A 22727-nucleotide genomic window follows, 5' to 3' on the forward strand; every position below is an offset into this window, starting at 1 on the left:
ACTGCAGTGGATCCATCATCGGATCGGTTACCTTGGTGATATAGTCCTTTATTATCCTCTCCATAGCCTTCATTACCAGAGAGGTGAGGACCACAGGTCTAAGATCGTTCAGGACCTTAGCAGTACCCTTTGTTGTAATAGGAATCTCTATCTAGTGTTTCCACATTGCTGGAACTGTGTTGCTAGTCATTGAGCACTGAACCAGATGCTGAAACAACCCCCCCAGCTGCTCAGCCCAGTGCCTTAGGGTCTGCCCACAAATGTTATCTGGTCCCGGTGCTGTATTCATTTTAGTCCTTTTAAGAGCTCTCAACACCTCTGTACTATGATGAACTCTAAATCCTGACTGAAATTCTTCTTACAAAGGTGTAAGGTGGTCACATAATTGTTTTGCGACTACTTTTTCAAGGATTTTAGAAATAAAGGGGAGATTAGATATTGGTCTGTAATTGGCAAAAACACCGGGGTCAAGACAGGTAATTTAAGTAGTGGTTTACAGCTATCTTATAGGCCTGTGGTACATGTCCTGTTCCTAAAGATAGATTAATGTTATCTAATGCAAACGTGTCTATTAAGGGTAAAGCTTCCTCGAACAGTCTAGTTGGAATAGGGTCTAGCAGACAGGTTGTTGGTTTAGATGAGATAATAATTGAAGTTAGCTCAGTGAGATCTACGTGTAAAAAGCAGTCTAAGAGGGAGAGGGGCCTTATTAATGATTCTAGCAATGTTGTACGTGAAGATCTATCTGTAATATTTGGGGGGAGGATCTGGTGAATTCTTTCTCTAATAGCTACAATTTTATTCATAAAGAACGCCATGAAGTCCTTGCTGCTCAGAGTTAAGGGAAAACTAGGCTCAACAGAACAATGGCTCTTAGTCAGCCTGGCTACAGTACTGAACAGAAACCGGGGGTTGTTCTTGTTTTCTTCTATTAATGATGAATAATATGTTGTTCTGGCATCATAGAGAGCTTTTTTGTACATTTTTAAACTGTTTTTCCAGGCTAAATGAGATTTTTCTAAATTTCTGGAACTCCACTTCATTACTAACTTTCGCCTGTTTTAAGTTGCGTGTGTGATAACTATACCATGGAGATCGCCTCTTCTGGTTTACTGCCTTCTTTTTCAGAGGGGCAACACTATCGACTATTGAACGTAGTGAGGCTGCAGAATTGTCAACAAGATAATCAACTTGTGCAGGAGTAACATTAAAGGAGGCTACTTTCCATTGTATTGACATATGGTGAAGCAAATGATGAAAGAATTGTTTCTTTAAATTTGTTTACAGCATTTTCACTTAAGCACCTGCTATTGTGGAATTTTCCCCTAACTGCTGTATAGTCAGTTATTGTAAATTTAAATGGTATTAGAAAATGGACAGACAGAAAAGGGTTGATAGGAAATATTGTTAAATTATCCGCTTCAATTCCATACGTAAGGACAAGGTCTAAGGTGTTGCTAAAACAGTGAGTGGGTTTATTTACATTTTGGGAAAAACCAATTGAATCTAATAATGAATTAAACAAAGTGCTGAGCAGTAACTGTCAGTATCTACATGAATGTTAAAGTCACCCAATATAATGACTTTATCTGTACTAAGAACTAAATCAGAGAGAAAATCAGAAAATTCAGTAAAAAACACTGAATAAGGGACTGGAGGACGGTACACGATAACAAATAATAGTGGTTTTTGAGTTTTCCAGTTTGGCTGTGAAAGGTTAAGAATAAGGCTCTCAAATGAATTATAACTATGTTTAGGTCTAGGATTTATTGGTAAGCTTGAGTGAAATATTGCTGCTACTCCTCCACCTCGGCCTGTGCTTCTAGGAACATGATAATTAATATGATTTGGGGGGTTGACTCATTTAGACTGACATATTCTTCCTGCTGCAACCAAGTTTTAGTAAGAGAAAATAAATTGAATTGATGATCGCTTATTAAGTCATTTACTAACAGAGATTTAGAAGAGAGAGATCTGATATTTAATAATCCATATTTAATAGATTTGGGGGGTTGTTCTGTAAGAGGAGTAGTCAACTTTTATTAGGTTATCATGATTATCTCCTCTTGTGGTCATTTTTAGTTTTTGTAATTTAGTTGGTCGGGGAACAGACACAGTCTCTATAGGTATGTGGGATTTGTGGGGGGTGACGGTTGTAAGGATACTGCAGAGAGGCGCGTAGGACTATGTAGCTTCTAATAAACAGCTCTGTGTCTTTGACATGAACGTCCTCTAATTGGAGGAAAAACCAGGGTTTACAGAACCAGGTGATAACTGGCGTGGTGGTACCAGCTTTCTATCCGGGGTGATGGCTTTCTGACACAATGCAATAATGGTACAGCTGCACTTGGAAACCTGTAGTTTATATAATGTCTAAGTATTAAATGTTAAATATACGTTTGTTTGTCAGTTTAAATGACCCTTTTCTAGTAAATGGAATTTGTAGAAATCGTAAAATACAATTTCTACTAGAATATAACTGTGGATATCTTTATTTACCGTTCTGAGCAAATAAAATACAATTTAGACTCGGAAAATTATATCAATATGGATATCTGAATGGTAACTACAGACAGGGGTGTGGTTTGATTTAATGCCAAAACAGTTTGCCAAGGATGCACGTCATCTGAAACGAGTCCACAGTTATGTGCGTTAGCTGCTCCCCTCCGGCAGGTGGCAGTGGATCACCCGATTCTACGACACCAGAAGAAGAAACTCCAGCAACAGACTGTGTCCACCATTTTCTTCCTCAGCTGCGCTTGTCTTGATTAATATATAACTTTTTAAGTCAGACAAACCTCCGAAGTTTAACCTACAGCGTTACCTAAGCGCAGGGGAGGAGGACGTCACTGCGGCGGGATGGCGGCAGATCGGCGCGAGGATAAAGGTGATTTGCGCGGCAGGGTTTAACTGTTAGCCTTAGCACGTGAGCTACCTTTGTTCTAGTGATTCAGGTTCCGTTTAGATGCGGATCGATAGCATATGCTGCATGGATCCTAATTTGGCTTTAAGGTTAGTTAGTTGCTGGTGACAAGTTAACAGCTAAGTTAATAGCCAGATACCAAGCAGCAGCACCGTGTACGTGTCTTGCTCTTCAATCATTATGGCGATTGTTAGCCTCTGTGCTAACATTCCGTAATTTATGATTTCTGGGGCTTTACTCGGTTTTAAAAACACATATTATCGAATATAAACAGAATTTGGGTTTATACTGTCCACAGTGTGCTATGATAAGATCTGGATCTTATCTGATCTTATTTCGAAAAAAAGAACTTATCAAGGATCAACATCTCCACTTCTTTTTTTGTCATCTGATTTTTTTCGCCCCATTACAGCGGTCCGCACAGTGTTTACTTCCGTTAGCGGTAGAATAAAAGGTACTGTCGTTTTAAGCGAAGCATTAGTGATTCCTCTAAGTGTCCGTGTCCGGGGGGCGCGGGTTGTTTTTTCTAATTGGGGGTTCTATGTAGAAGAGACTGTTGTTTTTATAGGTAAAAAATCATTCCAAATAGCAGCAATAACGCTGATATTAGTATCAGTTAATGATCCTCTGGCCTTCTTGATACTGCTTCTACTGATGGTATTTACTGGTGGACACAAACAGCTGGTAGTGAGAGCTGGGACTTCTACCTAAGAGACAGTCCACAAAAACTTGTGCAGTTTTCAATACTAAGTGGCAAATTTGGGCTGAACTGTTGCACATTCATACAGTCACCTATTGCTTTAGTGTCTTGATAATAGTGAAGTGGTTAGACAATAAAATCCTTAACATTTAAAATCAGAAGATGGGAAATGGCAGGGAAAGCTGACATTAGTTTTTCCAAAGGTTTCTTCTTTTTTGAGTATGGAAATTCCAGTGCTGTCTCAGATCAGCTGGAGTGGAGGCAGCCCACCTGTCTGAGATGCCACACAGATAACTAATAGACCTTCAATGCTAGTAATGTAAGCAGATAGAAAAGAGGACCCACACATCCAAACAAACTTCTGCAATTGTTGGTCTAAAAATCAGACATGTATACTGCACTTCAGGCTCTAAGCAAGTTTAATGGTCAGAATTTTTTTTGTTTTACTTGTAGTTTAATGCCTGATTATAAATCCATATGACTTGTGTTTATTGGCACAAATTCCAAATGGAGTTAGGGTTAGGTTAGGTTTTTGATGGATTCCAAATTAGATTTACCTTATGGACTGCTGAAATTCCACAAGACTCAGGTGACTTTTTGTATTTTTTTTAGACAGAGTGAAGGCTGTAAACTGGGGCCCCCATTTCTAATAGTGGGTTCGCGTTCTGGGTCAAAAGATTTGTGGGCACTGTGGAAAGCAAGAAAACTGTTAATGGCCAACAACCTCTTACATATGCATAAATAGTACACAAGTTTCTTTTAAAACCATGTTGAAAAATTCAGAACTCCGTAAACGATAGTTTTGTATTAGTTTTTTTATTTAAAAATCTCATGTTTTCAGATGCTGTAATATTTATGTAAAATAAGAGAAATCTGATGGAAGGTGTCGTTGCAGATGGAGAACTGAATGTTCTGGAAGATCTTCTGACTGAGGCTCCAGATCAGGATGATGAGCTGTACAACCCAGAGACTGAGAGGGACATCAGTGACAAGAAAGGTTTTAAAAAAACTACTCTTATTACTCATAAGAAAATTGATCACACTGATACGATAGTGTTGGAGGTACTATATTAAAGTAAAACCAGCTATAAGATCATATAAGCCCTGCTTTCTGTGTGTCAGGAACAAAGAGAAAGAGTGACCGCAGTGACAGTCAGGATCTGAAGAGATTGCGCTCCTCGTCAGGCCATGCCCCCTCCAGGTCCACCAATAAGAGAGCTCTGGGCCACCCCCTCTCATCCTCAAAAAAGGGGGGGTCTAGCCCTCGTGGCCGACATGCTGCTAGCTACCGACATGAATACTATGAGGAGCGGAAGGGACGGCGAGGACCCCGAGAGTCAACCAGGAATCGTGGAGGAGAGGACACAAGACGCAGAGACTCCCACAGAGGCCTGGAGGGTCTGAGCCAGGTAATACTATCACGGCTACCATAAGATAGATAGATACTTTATTCATCCTAATGGGAAATATAGAACATTTCAGCGTATCCACAACTTAAGGCAGTAAGGCAAAAATGCAATATATTAAAAATTTAAGGTCTACTTAAAATTTAAGTAAATTTACATGACCTGTGCAATCAGGGTATTAAATGGTTGCATTGTGTACAGTTTATACTAGAGTTCCGTACAGTAAGAAATGTCAGCAATGACTTGGGGGAAGAATTAACATTTCCATTTCCATTTAGTCATTTAGCAGACACTTTGAAGGCGGGAAGGATTGTAGACCTGAATGAGTGAGTTGAGGTAAGCGGGAGCTGTCGAGTTAACCACCCTGTGAGCAAGAGACAGAGCTTTGAACCTGATGCGAGCAGGTAAAGGAAGCCAGTGTAGAGATCTGAAGAGTGGTGTGACACGGGTCCTTTTTGGCTGATTAAAAATGAGGCAAGCTTCTGCGTTTTGGATCATCTGCAAGGGTTTGACTGTGGATACCGGTAACCCCATCAACAAAGCATTGCAGGATGACCTCCTCACCTCAGTCAGTCAGTGGCAGTGACAGCAGCCTGTCACTGAAGTTGCTCCTCTGCCTTGAGATGATTGTGTGCAGTGGATTGTCGCTAAATGACAGGATCCTGCTCAGCACCTGTTACTCTGCTACAGATGACAGGCTGTCCAGCTCTGTGCCCACTACAGAGCCCGCCGTTCTCATCAGCTTTTCCAGCTGTGAGGTGTTTTGATAGAACATCTCCAGCAGCTTTTTGCAGATGTCGTAGGACACCAGTCTTGTGAGGAAGTACAACTGACTCTGCCTCTCCTGCATTGAGTGTCTGTGTTAGCAGTCCAGTCCAGTTTATTATCCAGCTGCAGTCCAGAGTATTTTTAACTCATAACAAATTTCCAGCAGTCGCCGTTGATAGTCTCAGGCACTGGTTGAGGCCTGGGCTTTTCTGAAGTCCACCAACATCTCCTTTTGTCTTGGTGCTGTTAAGGTGCAGGTGATTGGAGTCACACCATGAGACAAAGTCCTGGATCGGTTTCCTGTACTTCTCCTGCTGTCCACCCCTGATGAATTAAAAAATGGCCACTTATATAGCGCTTTATGCAAAGCGTTTTACAATGTTGATTCCTATTCACTCACACAGCAATGGGTGTGGCTGCCATGCAAGGTGCTCACCTGACCCACTGGGAGCAACTTGGGTTTCAGTGTCTCTCCTGAGGAAACTTCGACATGTACCCGGAACGGGGATCGAACCACTGACCCTGTGGTCCGTGCCAACTGAGCTACAGCCGCCATTACACATATAGTACTTAAAAAATCAGATAAATCACCTTATAGTAACTGTGTCTGCCTGTGCCCTCACACCAGGTCTCCAAAGTAATGTTGTTCTGTTGTCTTGTAGGCAATAAAATAGCGTCCAGGACACACCGATTTAAGTGGAATGACAAAATTTAACAATAAGTTTGTCTCCCTCTGTATAATGGAGGGTGAGGCACAGCTCCTCACAGCCCCACCCTAGCTACTGCAGAGAGTAAAAAAGTAAGACGGCTTAAGCTGGGGACACACCTAGTTATTGGCAAGGACTGTCAACGACTGAGCAGTTCACACATCCAGACTGTTTGCAACAATTATCACCGATTTCTAGTCTCTGACAGCGTGAAATCAGCACACCCGACAACTGAATAAGCTGGGGGAAACACACTTAACAACTGGGAAATTCACCCAAATTCTTGTGTCAAAACAAATATGGCATTAACCAGGAACTTTGAGTTTGTAATATATCACTTTGTGAATAAAAGAACAAAACACAAAAAAAGGAGATAAATCAGATGTAAAGAGGAGGATAACATGGACTAACCTTGACCAAGTAATTTTTGTGAGCGGGACTGACAGATACTGGGTCTAATGACCAAGGACTAGAATCTTTACAATGCAAGCTTTGGGTACAGTAGTCAAGCACAATTTTGCCTCCTTGCCACGCTGTATTGATTGCAGAAATTCATTCTAAAGGAGCCCTAAACAAGTTATTACATACTTTTCATTCTGAACTTTGCTTCTGATTCTGTTTTGTTCCGTTAAAGGGAGTTTTTCCTCTCTACTCTTCCCTAGTGCTTGCTCAAGGAGGATTTGTTGAGTTTTTTCTATACTTCTTTCTAGTCTTGACTTTATAAAATTGAATTTTATTTTTAAAAGAGGTTAAAGACAATAACACAAGTTCTCTTATGTAAGGACATGAATCTGTCAGAGGATGCAGAATCAAAATCTTACATAACATTCCATAACAAGTCTGCAATTTGACAGCAAAACCTGAATTCTTTATGATATATGCGATATTGGATTAATTTACGCATAGTATCAGCATAGTACCAGTTATGTGTCAGCAGTTAAAGGCAGAGCTGATTTTAACCCTTTTATGTACTAACCATTAAGTCACATTAACTTGTTCTTTGTGTTTAGAAGCTGCGGCGTGATGAACGGCGGGCAAGCCCCTCCCCCCATGAAGAGGACAACCAATCAGAGGAGGAGGAGGCGGTAGCGGTGGCAGAGTATGGCTCAGATCCTGGGTCAGGGAGCTCGTCCCCAGCCCCCTCCCACGTAGAAGAGGAGGAAGAAGAGGAGGAGGAGGAGGAGGAGGAGGAAGAGGAGGGTATGGAGGAAGAGGAGGAAGAGGAGGAAGGAGAGAAGGAGGAGGAGGAAGAGGAGTACGAGAGGCGTGGCGGAGAGGGGAATGATTATGATACTCGCAGCGAAGCCGGAGATTCTCGCTCCGCCTCCTCCGTCAGTTTTTCTGAAGATGGCGAGTCAGTTCACTCCGGCTCTGTCTCAGATGCCTCAGGTAACCCTGGCAACAACTAAAACTGTTTTATACTTAACAAAAAATTGTCCCAAAGTTTGTTTTCAGGTGTATTGATGAGGGTATAATTTACATTGCTGTCATTGCCATCACATCGTGATTGCCATGAAGGCAATTGTGAGACTTGTGGGTTTAATAGAGCTCTGATGATTATTTTCAACTGTTTAAACAACAACAGGGTAGAGTGTAAATGACTAAGTCAGTCCTTCATTAATTCAGATTCAGTAACTCACACAACATTAGTTGTTTATGTCATGGATTTATTAAGCAGAACAATGCGCCCATTAACGCTGTTGATTTGGCAGGACTCAGGACTATGTGGTATTTGCAAATCAGAATAACATGATGTAGAATTAACTGTTACTTCTTTGTTAATGCTGCATGGTAACATTAGTGTTAGTGACCTGCATTTGCCTTATGGTCACTGCATCTGTGGCTATTTTTAGCACAGAGAATGTGTCAGACAAGCTTGCTGTGTGTGTGTGTGTGTGTGTGTGTGTGTGTGTGTGTGTGTGTGTGTGTGTGTGTGTGTGTGTGTGTGTGTGTGTGTGTGTGTGTGTGTGTGTGTGTGTGTGTGTGTGTGTGTGTGTTTTGTAAGTAATTTTCTCTGGGGTCATTGGTAGCTCTCAAGGACAAGTGTAAAAATACAGGCAATGTAACAATGACAATTACAGACAAAAGATTAACACAACCCAAAAAAGGTACATAAGAATTGCCTAAAGAAGACAATTCAATTCAATTTCAATTCAACTTTATTTATATAGCGCCAATTCGCAACAAAGTCATCTCAGGGCACTTTACAGAATAAAGTCAAGATTATAAAGATGTATAAAGGGAACCCAACAATTCCCCCTTGAACAAGCCATAGGCAACAGTGGAGAGGAAAAACTCCCTTTAATGGAAGAAACCTCCAGCAGAACCAGGCTCAGGGTGGACAGCCATCTGCCTCGACCGGTTGGGGTGAGTGGAACGGGGAGAGAGAACAGAGCAACAAAAAGCAACAACAAAACATCGGGCAGATTGGTAGGACCAGTAGCTGCACACTGGAAGACACACAGCTTCAAAGCCAGGGACACCTGCAGAAAGGGACAGAGAGGGGGGGACAGAGAAGGAGAAAGAAAATTACGGGACTTAACACAGAGTTAATGACGTACAGTGGTGACAATTGCGGGGTGAGAGGAGAGATGGTCAAGAGGACGAAAGGAGCTCAGTGCATCGGGGGGTGGGTCCCCCAGCAGTCTAAGCCTATGGCAGCATAACTATACCTAAGTATATGCTTTATTAAAGAGGAAGGTTTTAAGCCTAGACTTAAAAGTAGAGAAGGTGTCTGCTTCCCGAATCTGAACTGGGAGCTGGTTCCACAGGAGAGGAGCTTGATAGCTAAAGGCTCTACCTCCCATTCTACCTTTGGAAATTCTGGGAACCACAAGTAGGCCTGTATTCTGAGAGCGAAGTGGTCTACTGGGATAATATGGTGCTATGAGATCTTCTATATATGATGGAGCCTCAATATTCAGAGCTTAATATGTAAGAAGCAGGGTTTTAAATTCTCTTCTAGATTTAATGGGAAGCCAATGGAGAGAAGCTAGTGAAGGTGAAATATGATCTCTCTTGCTAGTTCCAGTCAGCACTCTTGCTGCAGCATTTTGGATTAATTGCAGGCTCTTAAGGGAGTTACTGGGGCATCGTGAAAGTAGGAAATTACAGTAGTCCAACCTAGAGGTAACAAATGCATGGACCAGTTTTTCGGCATCACTTTGAGACAGGATCCTCCTAATTTTGGCAATGTTCTGTAGGTGGAAGAAGGCTGTTCTAGAGATTTGTTTTATACGTGAGTTAAAGGAAAAATCCTGGTCAAAAATAACTCCAAAGTTTCTTGCAGTAGTACTGGAGGCCAGACTTATGCCATCTAGAGTAACAATATGGTTGGACATCATGTCTCTGAGATTTTTGGACCCAAATACTATGACTTCAATTTTGTCTGAGTTTAGAAGTAAAAAATTGTGGGACATCCAGGCCTTTATGTCTTGTAGGCATGCTTGAAGCTTTATTAACTATTTTCATCTGGTTCCATAGATAAATATAGCTGGGTATCATCAGCATAGCAGTGGAACATTATGGAGTGTTTTCTAAATATGTTGCCTAAAAGATATATATATATATATATATATATATATATATATATATATATATATATATATATATATATATATATATATATATATATATATATATATATATATATATATATATATATATATATATATAAAGTTAAAAGTACTGGTTTTAACACAGAGCCTTGTGGAACTCCATAGCTAACCTTTGTGTGCATGGAGAATTCATCATTAACATGAACAAATCAAAATCTATGAGATGGATAAGATTTAAACCAACCTAGTGTAGTTCCTTTAAACCCAATTTCATGTTCCAGTCTCTGTAATAAAATGTTATGATCAATGGTATCAAATGTAGCACTAAGATCTAACAGAACAAGTATAGAGATGAGTCCATAATCTGAGGCCATTAGAAGATTGTTGGTGACTTTTACCAGTGCTGTTTCTGTACTATGATGAACTCTAAGTCCTGACTGAAAGGCAGAACCCAGGTGCAGTGTGTGTGTGTGTGTGGTGTGTGTGTGTGTGTGTGTGTGTGAGAGGCAGTTCCAACACAACTTGTGTACTTAAAGTGGAGTGTGTGTGTTTAGAGATTGTGTCAGATGTAGTGGTTGTGTAGTAATGTGTAGAGTACAGAACAATATGGATAGCAGCAATACAGCAGTAAATGAGGTCAGCTGTTAATAAGTGTGAAGGCCTCGGGGAAAAAAACTGCTCTTCTGTCTGGTGCTGGAAGAGGTTGTGTTCAGGGTTAGAGGGGGCAGGGGTCATTTTCTTTGTTCACATCCTGGAGAGTGGGCAGGGAGCACCATCGAGTGCGTTTACATGGACTTAAGTAAATAGGTTACCATTGGCCTTCTCGAGTTCGCTGATTTCATCGTCATGTAATTATGGTAGGAGATAAGGGAAACCTGGTTTCCTCAGGTAGATTACTGTCGGAGAACGCTGATTACTGCCATGTATACATGGCTGATTACTGCTATGTATACATTTAACCAGGTTTGCAATTGGCGGTCCCCAACTGCACATGTGCGTAACCAAAGGGTGCAGACAGGAAGCTGCATGCAGTTGGGCGAAAGAATGAATGAATTTAGAGATTGGTGAATGGGTCGTGCCACCTAATTTTAAAACAAAGTCCGCCTAAGGGACGACACTCACTTTCCCTGTGGATTTTTTTAATTCATACTGTTGTGGATCAGCTACAAGTGTCTTTCCTTTCTCTCCCCTTGTGCTGTCTCTCTGCTGTGACATGAACACACACACAGAAACTTTGTTCCTCCTGAAATTCACTGTCATTCTTTTAGTCTTGTCTATTTCTTCATATTTATTCCTTCTCAACAGTTTCGTATTCACATGCACAATTTAGAACCTATATGTTTTCTTTATATTGTCAAGATCAACAGCCTTCAGGGGTCGCCACAGCGGAACATGTTCCGCACATTGATTTGGCATGTGCTTTTATGCCGGATGACCTTCCTGCTGCAACCCTCCCGTTTTTTTCTTCCGGGCTAGGGATTGGCCCCATAGTTGCCCTTGGTGGCTGGGTAGGGCCACACTTGGTGCGGTGGGATTCGAACCCAATGCTCTTCCACTGTCCATCCACCATCCACTGTCCATCCACCATCCCCCTATTTCTTTGTATTGTCAACAGATCCACTAAATCACAGCTTGGAGTATTACTGCTTGGGCAGTAAACATACACTGTGGACAACATTTTGGTATTTGCTTTGGTGCCCAGTCATCTGTCCTTTGTGCCCTCCAAAGAATGTATGAAGCAGGAAGCCAAATGGCCTTGCCCTAAAAATTTTAAATTTATAGCCTGGTAGAGATGAATTCGGCCAATGAGATGTGAAATGTTATTTATTTCTTTTATTTCTTTTTGTTGCCTCATGGCTAAGCTAACAAATGAGGTTAATGAGATCTCTGGGAAACTTATATTCTTAATAATTATCTGTTAATTTTGTAAAGCTTTTATTCATCTGTTGGAATAAGTATATATTATTAAATATTATACCTTTTTATTTAAAAGTGGTAAAATGTAGCCATGCGATAATTGCATTTTATTTACTTGCATTCAGGTCATTTGTAAATATACATTTTAATGCATTGATAGTTAAATATGTGTAAAGCCAAATCAGTGCCTTACCCTAAACACATAATTGATGTCAGAAAATTATAGCTGAAAGTACACATTCAAAATCTCAACAACACATTGTGTGAAGATTTGCATGGACCAAGCTGATTGGATAATGTCTGGAGTATGTTGTTTAATATGTTCTATTCTTGTACTTCTGCTTTCTTTAGTGTTTAATCTACTCATTTTGTATTCACTTTTGTTTAAGATCTGTATTTCAATTTACTACTTTTTATTTCCAAAAAGGAAAATAAGAACACTTCACTTTGGGACAAAAACTATTTGGATAATGAAAACTGAAATAATTTCACAATTTACAATTTCGTCTTTAAAATGACCCCTCCTGAAATCTGTCAAAAATATTTATAAGTTTATTCAATAACCACAAAGGACAGGACATTGTAGTTCTATATATCTATCAAATACATCACATCCTCTCCTGAGCAATGACTGCAGAAAATAAGGTAACTCCAGAGGCTTCATATTGAAGTAAATGACAAAAGAATTGTTTCTTTAAATTTGTTTACAGCTTTTTCACTTAAGCACCTGCTGTAGTGGAATTTTGAACTGCTGTATATCTATTATTGTTAATTCAAATGGTATTAGAAAATGGTCAGACAGAAGAGAGTTATGATGAAATACTGTTAAATTATCAGTTTCAATGCCATATGTAAGGACAAGGTCCAGGGTGTGACTAAAACAGTGGGTTTATTAACATTTTGGGAAAAGCCAATTGAATCTAAAGTTAAAATAAATAGCTAAAATTAGCTAGTTAATTGTATTATGAAATCCCCATTTACCTTTAAAGACACAGTGTTGTGAGTTGAAAAACATGAGCATTTCATTTGTTTCCAGACTGTTTCATTTTCAGTAAATTGAGGTTTGCTAAATGCCCTACTGCCCCCTCTTAGACACACATGTCTGCCTTGCAAGTATAAAATAAACATGTGTGAACGTATAAGAGCATAGGTCTGTGTTGATGTTGATGTGTATTGACGGAGAAGGGCTGAGTGTGGCTAAAACACCACAAAGATGAGAACCAAGGATTCAAATTCTGCGCTTGCTAGAGAAGAAGAGAGAGACATATAGGACTGCTGATAAACAAACTGTTAACAAACCGCTTTTTTTTTTTTTTTTTTTTTTTTTACAATTTTTAAACCACTTCTATCAGCCAATTTATGTATGTATTTTATTATTATTGTTGTTGTGGTTGTTGTCTTTCGGCTTATCCTGTAAGTTCAGGGTCACCACAGCGAATCATTGGTTGATTTGATTTGGCACATTTTTATGCAGAAAGCCCTTCCTGATGCGACTGACACTGCACGGCTGGGGATGGACGGTTTGGGATTCATTGTCTTACTCAGGGACACATCAACATGTGGGCTGTGAGAGCGGGGTGCGAACCTCCAACCGTATGGTTGGTGGGCAACTGAGCCAATTCCAATCGGGCATAGTTTTTTTTATATATATATATATATATATATATATATATATATATATATATATATATATATATATATATATATATATATATATATATATATATATATATATATATATATATATATATATATATATATATATATATATATATATACACACACACACATACACACACAGTGCACTGTTTCACCAAGCTAATCAGCGAATGTGTGGTCAGTCTCTCTTGCTCACAAACTAACCTTAGCTGATGCCAAATCAGATCCACTAAACTGCCACTGAAGTGAGTCCAACTAGTGTCAAAAGTATGGGACACGCCAGTAACCCACATCAGTAATCACTAATGGCCCAATACTGGCTGATGATCGGCTTGGTTTTCTTCTGCAACTAGCATTTTAGAGCACTGTTGATAGTACAACCAAAACTGTAAAAAACCTTAAATACCGCAAAAAAATTTTAATCATTTGAATTTGTCTGGGTGATTAATAATTTCCTTTGGTAAGACGAAATCAGAACACCGTTATATCTGCTTTTCTTTTATTGTTGTGTAGCAATTTGAGTTTCTAAATTAATATTATCGTAAAAAGGGTAATTATTCAGTAATCACAATTACTTGGTAAATAACAGGTGCTGTGTTTGTTGCTGTGCTTTTATTCTGGAAGGTTCAGAGAAGAAACGGGAGAAGTTATCCTCGTCAGTTCGAGCAGTACGTAAAGGGACAGAGAGTAAGAACCAGTTTAAAATGTTTTAATCACGACTGATGTTTTCTACTTTAAGTTATCACATTTCAGCTTATTAGAGTTCTTTAAAGTAACCTGATTACTGTGTTTCAGATCCAACTAGTAAGCTGCGTTATATCCTGCGAGATGCTCGATTCTTCCTCATAAAGAGCAACAACCATGAGAATGTATCCCTGGCCAAAGCAAAAGTATGTTACAATTATGTGGTAGCATCTACATGCAGACATGCTAACTTCTATGTGCATCTAAATACTAATGTTTATGCGGTAATATCTACATGCAATATAATACATGGTATTAACAATATTTTGGATTAAGCTGCAGCTCCACTCTGACATCCTGTTTATTTTAAACAATATTCAAATTCAGTCAGGGTCACAAGTTCAAAGACACACTCACCAACCTTTTAGAGTGGGTAGGATAGCTACTTGAGTCATTATCCCACAGTTGAGCAGAGACCAAGTTCAACTCCATGAGTCAAAAGTTTAAACCCCCCAGTTCTCTTTAAACAGCCTGGAGTCCTATAGAAGTTAATGTAATTTACTACCTCATAAGATTCAGGATTATTGTTGTTACTGGGTGTCAGTTGACCTGTGGTTATAATTTAGGGCCTCCCTTCAGACCCGGAGTTTTTTTGCTTGTCATCATGGGAAAAAAAGAGGTCAGCTAATAAAATAAGGTCTACACTTCTTGTTAGAAATTTTTTTTTTTAGCTTTTGATGGTTCCGTATTCATTGATCTAAACAGTAGCACACGAGGTAAAGGATTAATCCCTGAGAATGTAATAAAATTAAAAATGAAGTCTACTGCATATTGATGTGACATTTAACATCCAAATAAAGTATTTGGACCGACTGACCCAGTGGAGGGATAATCTAAAGAAATCAAATATGAAAGACATTTGTAGGCCAGGTGTATATACTCGCCTGATCCTCTGTGATGTCCAGGGGGTGTGGTCAACACTGCCGGTGAACGAAAAGAAGCTAAATGCAGCTTTCCGCTCAGCTCGGAGCGTCGTCCTCATCTTCTCTGTCAGGGAGAGTGGAAAATTCCAGGGTAAAAATACTATTACTTTTCCTTATAGTATCAGACGCTGTTTTTAGGTTTGTAAAGGTTTTAATTATTTTGTATTATTCATCATCTTCAGGTTTTGCTCGATTGGCATCGGAGTCTCATCACGGCGGATCTCCAATCCACTGGGTTCTTCCTGCCGGAATGAATGCCAAGATGTTGGGGGGTGTCTTTAAAATTGACTGGCTGTGCAGGTAAACGTCAATTTAACAGTTTAACTTGCGAAATGCTTTGGTGACCCCAGAAGGGACGAGCTGAAAGCCGTTGATTTTTTTTCCCATAGAATGGAAATAGCAATGGAAATTTATAGTGTTTTCTAATAATGTTGCCTAGAGGAGACGTGTGTATATATATATATAAAGTAAAATGTATTGGTCCTAACACAGAGTCTTTTGGAAGTCCATAACAAATTTTTGTGTGCCTGGAAGATCATCATTAACATGAACAAATTGGAATCAAACTAGAAAAGACAAACGAAGTAATAAGAGATATGAACGAAGTGTAGAGATGAGTCCATTGTCTGACGCCAAGAGATCGTTGGTGATTTTTATGTGCTCTTTCTGTACTAAGTCTTCAAACAAATTCCTGTACAGATGGTCGCTTATGTAGGAATGTAGAAATAAAGGGGAGATTAGATATTGGTATGTAATTGGCTAAAACACCCAGGTCAAGACAGGTTTTTTTTAAGTAGTGGTTTGATTACAGCTACTCCCAGTTCGAATAGGGTCTAGCAGACAGGTTGTTGGTTTAAATTAGGTAATAACTGAAGTTAGCTCAGTGGGATTTATGGGTAAAAATCATTCTAAGAGGGATTGGGGCCTTATTGATGATTCTAGCACTGTTGTAAATAAAGATCTATCTGTAATATTTGGGGGAAGGATCTGGTGAATTCCTTCTCTAATAGCTACAATTTGTTTTGTAAAGAAAGTCACGAGTTTCTTAGGCCTAAGAGTTAAGGGAATACTAGGCTCAACAGAATTATGGCTCTGGCTACAGTGCTGAAAAGAGTTGTTGTCCTTAAACTCTATTAGTGATAAATAATAAGCTGTTCTGGTGTTACTTTGTACAATTTTAAACTGTTTTTCCAGGCTAAACAGGATTCTTCTAAAATAGCGGAATGCCTCTTCCTTTCTAATTTCCTTGTTGCCTACTTTATATTGCGAGTTTGTGAATACCACAAATCTGATGTTGAATAAAAATGTATGTACACATTAACAGCCCACTTATTTATCTTCTTTATCCACTTATCAGTGGATCCACACTACCATTAAATCTGTGATGCTGTGGACTTTACACACTATAACTTAAACTGTTACTATACTTTAACTAAGTCAAAAATAAGAACACGAAAGGAAAAGGTCTGCATCATCCTGGGGGGATTAGCTATCTAACCATAAAGAATCAAGGAAACCAAAACACATTTACTAAGCTTAACTGTTGGAGAAATTTGCAGTTCACCCCTACAACTCCGAATCTATTAACTGTTATTGTTTACAAAATGGAGAATGTGGTGATTATTAATATTCACAAAATACAACCACAAACAATGGTATGAGTAAAAATTTTCCAATATTCTTTCTTTAATTCATTCTGTTTTGGTCATTACAGCAGATCTTTGGTCTACATGTTGATTTGGCTCTTTTTTATGGTGGATGCCTTTCCAGACGCAACCCTCGGGGAGAGTTAGGGCACATAGGCACACAGATCCACACAAAGAGCACTCACTCTCACTACGGAATAGGCGCATGAAACGACTACAGCTGGGAACTGTACCCACACTCCCACCAGCCCCTTTGTATCGAGGGCACCCCCTGTCTGCCCCTGTGTTCCAATAAAATTAGTCCTGCCAGTCTGTGTAGCCAGAATAGTCTTACCTTTCATAGATGACCTATAATCCCCTTGATCTGTCTGGTGGGCTTTAATGTTTTGAAAAGGTCTCCCCCGTCTGGTCCCTCACTCCTGGTAACTGATAATGTTCTGACTTTGGTTTGGTTTAACATTCGGGTTTGGTTTCCACAGGAGGGACCTACCTTTCACAAAAACAGCTCACTTGTCCAACCCCTGGAACGAACACAAACCGGTCAAAATCGGACGTGACGGACAGGTCAGTTTTCTTTCTCCAGTTTTAATGTCCTAGAGTTTTTCGAAATGGTGTTTGAACTTGTTAAACCTGTTTCAGGAGATTCAGCCAGATGTTGGTGCTCAGCTCTGTGCCCTTTTCCCATTGGACGAGAATGTGGACGTCCACCAGGTGGCTCGCCGTGTTCGTCACAAACGTCGGACACCGTCTGAACCACGGCCTCGAGGCCGACCACCACAGCGTGAGCCGGGAAGGTTAGCCTTTCACCAACCTCCTCCTCCCGCTTCCTGTTCTTCTTCTTCTCCTGCTGCAACCATGGTGCCACCCACTGCCGGACGACAAAGATGGCCTTTAGCCGGCGGATAGCTGCCCAGGGGCTAGCATTGCTGGTTCTGTGGTGGTTGTTGTGGTTTATCCAGTCTGGAGTTTTCCACCGAAGTGACGCCTCGCTCTGTGTCTGTGGTGAAGTCAGTGAGGAAATGAAAGTCCTCGTTGGGGTGGATGGATGGGCATTGGGTTTGGGGTGATTGGGAGGTTGCTCGTTGACAGTTTAGTCCTTACTTTAAGTCTTAAGTTTAAAATAAACAAGGTGCCCATTTTTATTTTGTTTTATATTTTCGTAGAGAATAACTTTGGTCATTTTGTGTATGGGGATCTAAAATGCAATTTATTTTGAAACTGACCAAAGCTGTCCTTTTAATATATGAGTTTGAACATTTTATTTAGTCTTTGTAGTGCTGGAAAATTTATAGCTGAGACTGAATTTTCAAAATTTTGTTGTTGCTAAATTTCTTCTTTGAAGCTCTTTCCCTTTGCAGGAGTTTCCTACTTCAGAAGTTAAAAAATCAAAATGTTGGGCATTTAGCCGGACTGTGGCCACCTTTTTCAGAATAAAAGCAGAAAGGACAAGCGTCACTGGCTGGACTGTTGGAGGAGGGTGTGGGGCGGTGTGGGTTGGTGAACGAGGTATAACTATCAGAGAGAAAGGGGAACTGTGAGCGTCCAGCGGACTGTTTCTGGTCTGTGAAAAGGTGGTGCAGGTGGGTTGGGCAGGGGCGGGGCCTCTGGACTGTATCCAGTAAAGGGTTGTGATGTCAGAGGGGGCGGGGCCTCATCGCTGGTTCAGGAAAGGTAAATTGCAGAAATACACAAAGGAAAACATGGACTATAAAAAATAAATGGACTGAAAATATGATGACTTCACTCCCCCATGAAAAGGACAATTTTAACCTCTTCCCCCTCCTTCCCCTTCCTCCCCCAGTGCACACACAGTGAATCAGGACTTGTTAGCAACAAACTGTCGATTTGTTACGAACTGAGTATGAAAGTGTGTGAGTGGAGGAGTTGAGGAGGAGGAAACTAAAATAAAAGATCCAGAACGGACGGAGCGACAGACAGACCAGAAAAAAAGTTTGGTCATTTCAGGACTGTTGCTGGTCTGCAGGGGGCGGGGCAGGAATGAGAGGGATGGGGCTTTATGTATTGATTGACAGGACTGCACCATCATCACCATCATCATCATCACCCCCTCCACCCTTTTTAAAATAAGAGGGTTTATGTAAAAACATGGACTGATGAGGAGAAAAACTGTTTTTGTTTTTTATAATCAAAAGTGTTGACAATCAAACAACCCCCAGTCAAACAAGAGAAGCGGTATGTTGTTCTTTCACAGGCTTCTTTTTTGTTTGTGTGTGTGTGTGTGTGTGTTTGTGTGTTAAGTAAAATTTGTAAAAAAACAGTTCTTGGCCACAAACAATACAACAATTTTTACAGCAGGAAACAATGAGTTGAAATTAGCACCAGCACAAACGGTTGTAAATGTAATCAAAGATTTAGGACAGAATGTTTCAATCACCAGCTGTGATTCAGGTAAACTTCATATAGACAGAAAATGTATATAGAGTATTGTAAAACTATAAGACACTGTGATGGCAGGAATATGGTTAAACAGCAGGAAGACTTGTAGGAGGTGTAACGACTGGTAGACGACAGGGGTATTGCTGAACAGGTGGACTGGTAGATGACGGATGGTACTTGGTCAGTGTTCTTCAGAAGCACATTTGTCCACGAACTGTCCATCTGATTGGTGTTTTAGATGAATGCTTGGCTGTTTGATGCTGGTGTTAAATGTGAACCACCGCTTAGCACCTGTGTATATACCTGTACTCACCCTTCCCCTGGAGAAATCAGGACCTTCATTATCACTTCAGATAACTGCGTTAGGTTTCTGAGTAAATAGGTTACGTACCAAATTGAAAAAAACAACTTGTTTGACCTGTGTGTTACTGTGTGTGAGTTTGCATTTGTGTGGATGTCTGTCTTACTTGTCAACTTGTTTATGTAGGCGTCGTCCTGAAGAGTACGACCTCCACGGCAGGAAGCGGCCGCGAGCTGATGGTCCACCTGACTTCAGCCAGCGAGCAGGTGGTTAATCTGACAACTCAGTATGCGGTTTAATGTCTGATAAAGGTTCATTCTGAGATGGTTTTGTTAAAATGCCAATTATTTATTTATTTTTATTTTTTTTTTTGTTAAACTGATGTGTAGTAACTGGTTGAAATATTTTGGTTTCATTTATAACTCATAGCCAGTGTTTATACTTTTGTATGAGATATTTTTATTCAAATATAATATTTTTTTCTGAAATGTTACTTTTTTTATTCTACTGTTTTATATTTTTATTATGTTGCGTTTTACAGTATATTTATTCACTTAATAATCATTTGATCAAATTTTGATGAAAGTGGATTCTGCAAATTGTCCCATTGCACTAATCCCCTGTTGCTCAGCTGACAGAGAAACAACTTAAAGTTAATTTTTAACTGAATTTATTTTATTTATAGGTTTTATCCAGGACCTTCGTAACCAAACCGTGGACAGGTGAGACAATCCTGTGAAATGTGAATTTATAACATTTAAAGTCTTTCACAAAGTTTTAATAGCAATTGTATTTATCCTAAAAAAAAAACTCACTTTCTGTGATTATGAAAGAGTGAAACAATACAAATGGCAGTTGGCAATTACATAAAAAAAAAATTGTGGATGTAAAAAAAAAAAAAAAAAACAATTTTAAAAGATGAATTAGAAGAATCTACTTTTAAACAATTATGAAGCAAAATAGTCTTTATTAAATTTGTATTATTAAAAAAAAGCTTTTATAACCCACAGATTTAAAAACCTTTTTTTTTGTTGTTTGTTTGTTTGTTTTTTTAGACGATTCTCCAACGTGAGACGAGATGTTTTTCTGAACGGGGTGAGCACTAAGCATGTTAGCTTAACCTCATTTAGTCTTATTATCATGTTAGCTTAGCAGCATTTTGTTTAGTTCACTCTCAATTGTTTTTGTTAGCACACAAGCTGCAGTTTTGTCTTATAGTGAGAGTGGTTGCCTCTGTCGGGTGTGTTTACCTATGTGTTTACCTGTCTCAGTCCTATAATGACTACATGCGGGACTACCACCACAGCGTTGGCCCCCCCGCCCCATGGCAGACCCTGGTATGAAATGATTCAATTTAATTGTTCAATCAGGTTATTGAAGACAATCTGAACTAATGGTGTCATTTGTATGTTGTAAGGCGGCGTATCCCGGTGTGGAGCAGCCGTCCCCCCACCACCCGCCCTACTACCACCACAGTCACCCTCCACCCCCCCCTCACCAGCCCTACCACCACCACCACCACCACCCCCAAATGCCCCCACATGAGGCTCCACCCCCTCGCTTTAGAGACAAACAGAGAGCACCCCAGCACCGTGCATTCACCTCCAGCCCGGTAAGTTCTGCTTCTGCTGTAACTACTGTTTTTGTTACTCTGCTGTTTCTGCTTAAATTCTGTTCCTGCTGTCACTTTACTATGTTTACTGTCACTTGGTTTCTGTCACTGTTGTTTCTAGTTTCACACAGCTGTTTCTGCTGTTCGATAAAGCATATGGTAATTTTGAGGGTTTTTTCTTCTTTTGTTTTTGTAGGTTCGGTCAACTGTCTTACTTGTAATGTTAGATCATATTTTATCGATAACATTTTTTGTTTTGTTTTTTATTTTTAATTTCTTTTTGTTTCATCCAGCATGACTATGATATGCGTGTGGATGACTTCCTGCGGCGTACACAGGCGGTAGTGAGCAGCAGGCGTGAGCGTGAGCGGCAGCGCGAACGTGAGCGTGGCGGACCACGGCGTGACAGAGAGCGGGAGAGAGCCAGAGACAGAGACAGAGAGAGAGAGAGGGACAAGGAGCGGGGGCGGTACCGCAGGTGATGTCACATCCATTCAACTGTGGTTTTGGCTGATAATTACAGGAAATTATCAACAGACAAGAAAAATTAGCTATGTTATGACATTATCAGTATTTATATGAATAATGTTAAAAAAAACTGCTAGGATAAAAATCTGCTGATTTTTGTAAAACTCGTTTGATGATCCTGGAACAGGTCTGTCGAGCAGCTACCCCATACGTGTTTGTGCTAAACACATTTAAAAACAAAACAAAATGAATATGTTTTATTGTAGTTTATCCTTACACTTGACTTTATTTCTCATAATTCCCTGTGGAATCTAACAGGGTTTTTTGATTGGTTTTGATGGTTCTCAGTATTTAAGTAGAGGTTTCAACATGAGGGTCACAACAAAATAGCATTTTGCTTTTTAAAGTTCAATTATTTTTTTGTGGAAAGATTAGGCAATGTTACCTGTAAAATCACTTAAATTTAAACTTGCCTCCTGACAATTGTTTTCTTTTGAATTTTAGTCTGTTTTGTTGATTTTCATTTTATATATTAAAATACGTATTGTGGTTCAGTTGTTTTCCACTTTCTGTAGTCTGAAAAATAAAAGCATTTAATTATTTTCTTTTATTACAAATTGAGAAGATTGCTTCGTGTTTGTTACATTTTTGTTACTATGGTGACCAAACCGCTGATCTGTGTTCAGTGGTTAACAGTTGATTAAAACTATTCATTTTCTGTTTGTGAATAAATGGTGAGAGTTTTTTTTTTTTTTGCATAAAATAAAAGCCTGAAAACTTAAATAAGAATTAGGTTTTCTTTGTATGAATGTACACACTTTTTTTATGTCAGGAACCTTATTTATGAGACTCATGTGGAATATATCAGGACTAAACTTGTACATTAATGTTATCAACAGCATCAACTTCCAACAGTCTTTGAATTTTATAAATCATGAACTAAGAGAAATCTCTAGTGTGTGGAGCACCACCCTCAGGCCAAAAGATGACACTGAACAG

The 22727-nt window shown here is 39.6% G+C and overlaps 1 protein-coding gene across 1 annotated transcript; it reads left to right on the forward strand.

Annotated features, from left to right (window-relative positions):
• The first annotated feature begins 2686 nt into the window (after positions 1-2686).
• On the forward strand, positions 2687-22460 carry ythdc1 (YTH N6-methyladenosine RNA binding protein C1). The gene is made up of 16 exons (XM_067483323.1): positions 2687-2887; positions 4519-4620; positions 4746-5032; positions 7515-7893; positions 14262-14324; positions 14433-14527; positions 15287-15395; positions 15487-15604; positions 17430-17514; positions 17590-17744; positions 19835-19914; positions 20334-20370; positions 20704-20743; positions 20920-20985; positions 21066-21260; positions 21554-22460. Exons 1-16 carry the CDS (start codon positions 2860-2862, stop codon positions 21740-21742), a joined length of 2028 nt encoding a protein of 675 aa, XP_067339424.1. The 5' UTR covers positions 2687-2859; the 3' UTR covers positions 21743-22460.
• Positions 22461-22727: the final 267 nt, after the last annotated feature.

Source organism: Channa argus, chromosome 18 (genome assembly GCF_033026475.1).
Source record: "Channa argus isolate prfri chromosome 18, Channa argus male v1.0, whole genome shotgun sequence".
NCBI classification, from domain to species: Eukaryota; Metazoa; Chordata; class Actinopteri; order Anabantiformes; family Channidae; genus Channa; species Channa argus.

What these genes read in the sequence shown, in the direction of transcription:
- ythdc1 (XM_067483323.1), top strand. Translation starts at nt 2,860, where the DNA reads ATGGCGGCAGATCGGCGCGAGGATAAAG. An exon ending in GGACATCAGTGACAAGAAAG is followed by an intron (nt 4,621 to 4,745) that starts GTTTTAAAAAAA and finishes TCTGTGTGTCAG; the next exon opens with GAACAAAGAGAAAGAGTGAC. An exon ending in CGTAACCAAACCGTGGACAG is followed by an intron (nt 20,371 to 20,703) that starts GTGAGACAATCC and finishes TTGTTTTTTTAG; the next exon opens with ACGATTCTCCAACGTGAGAC.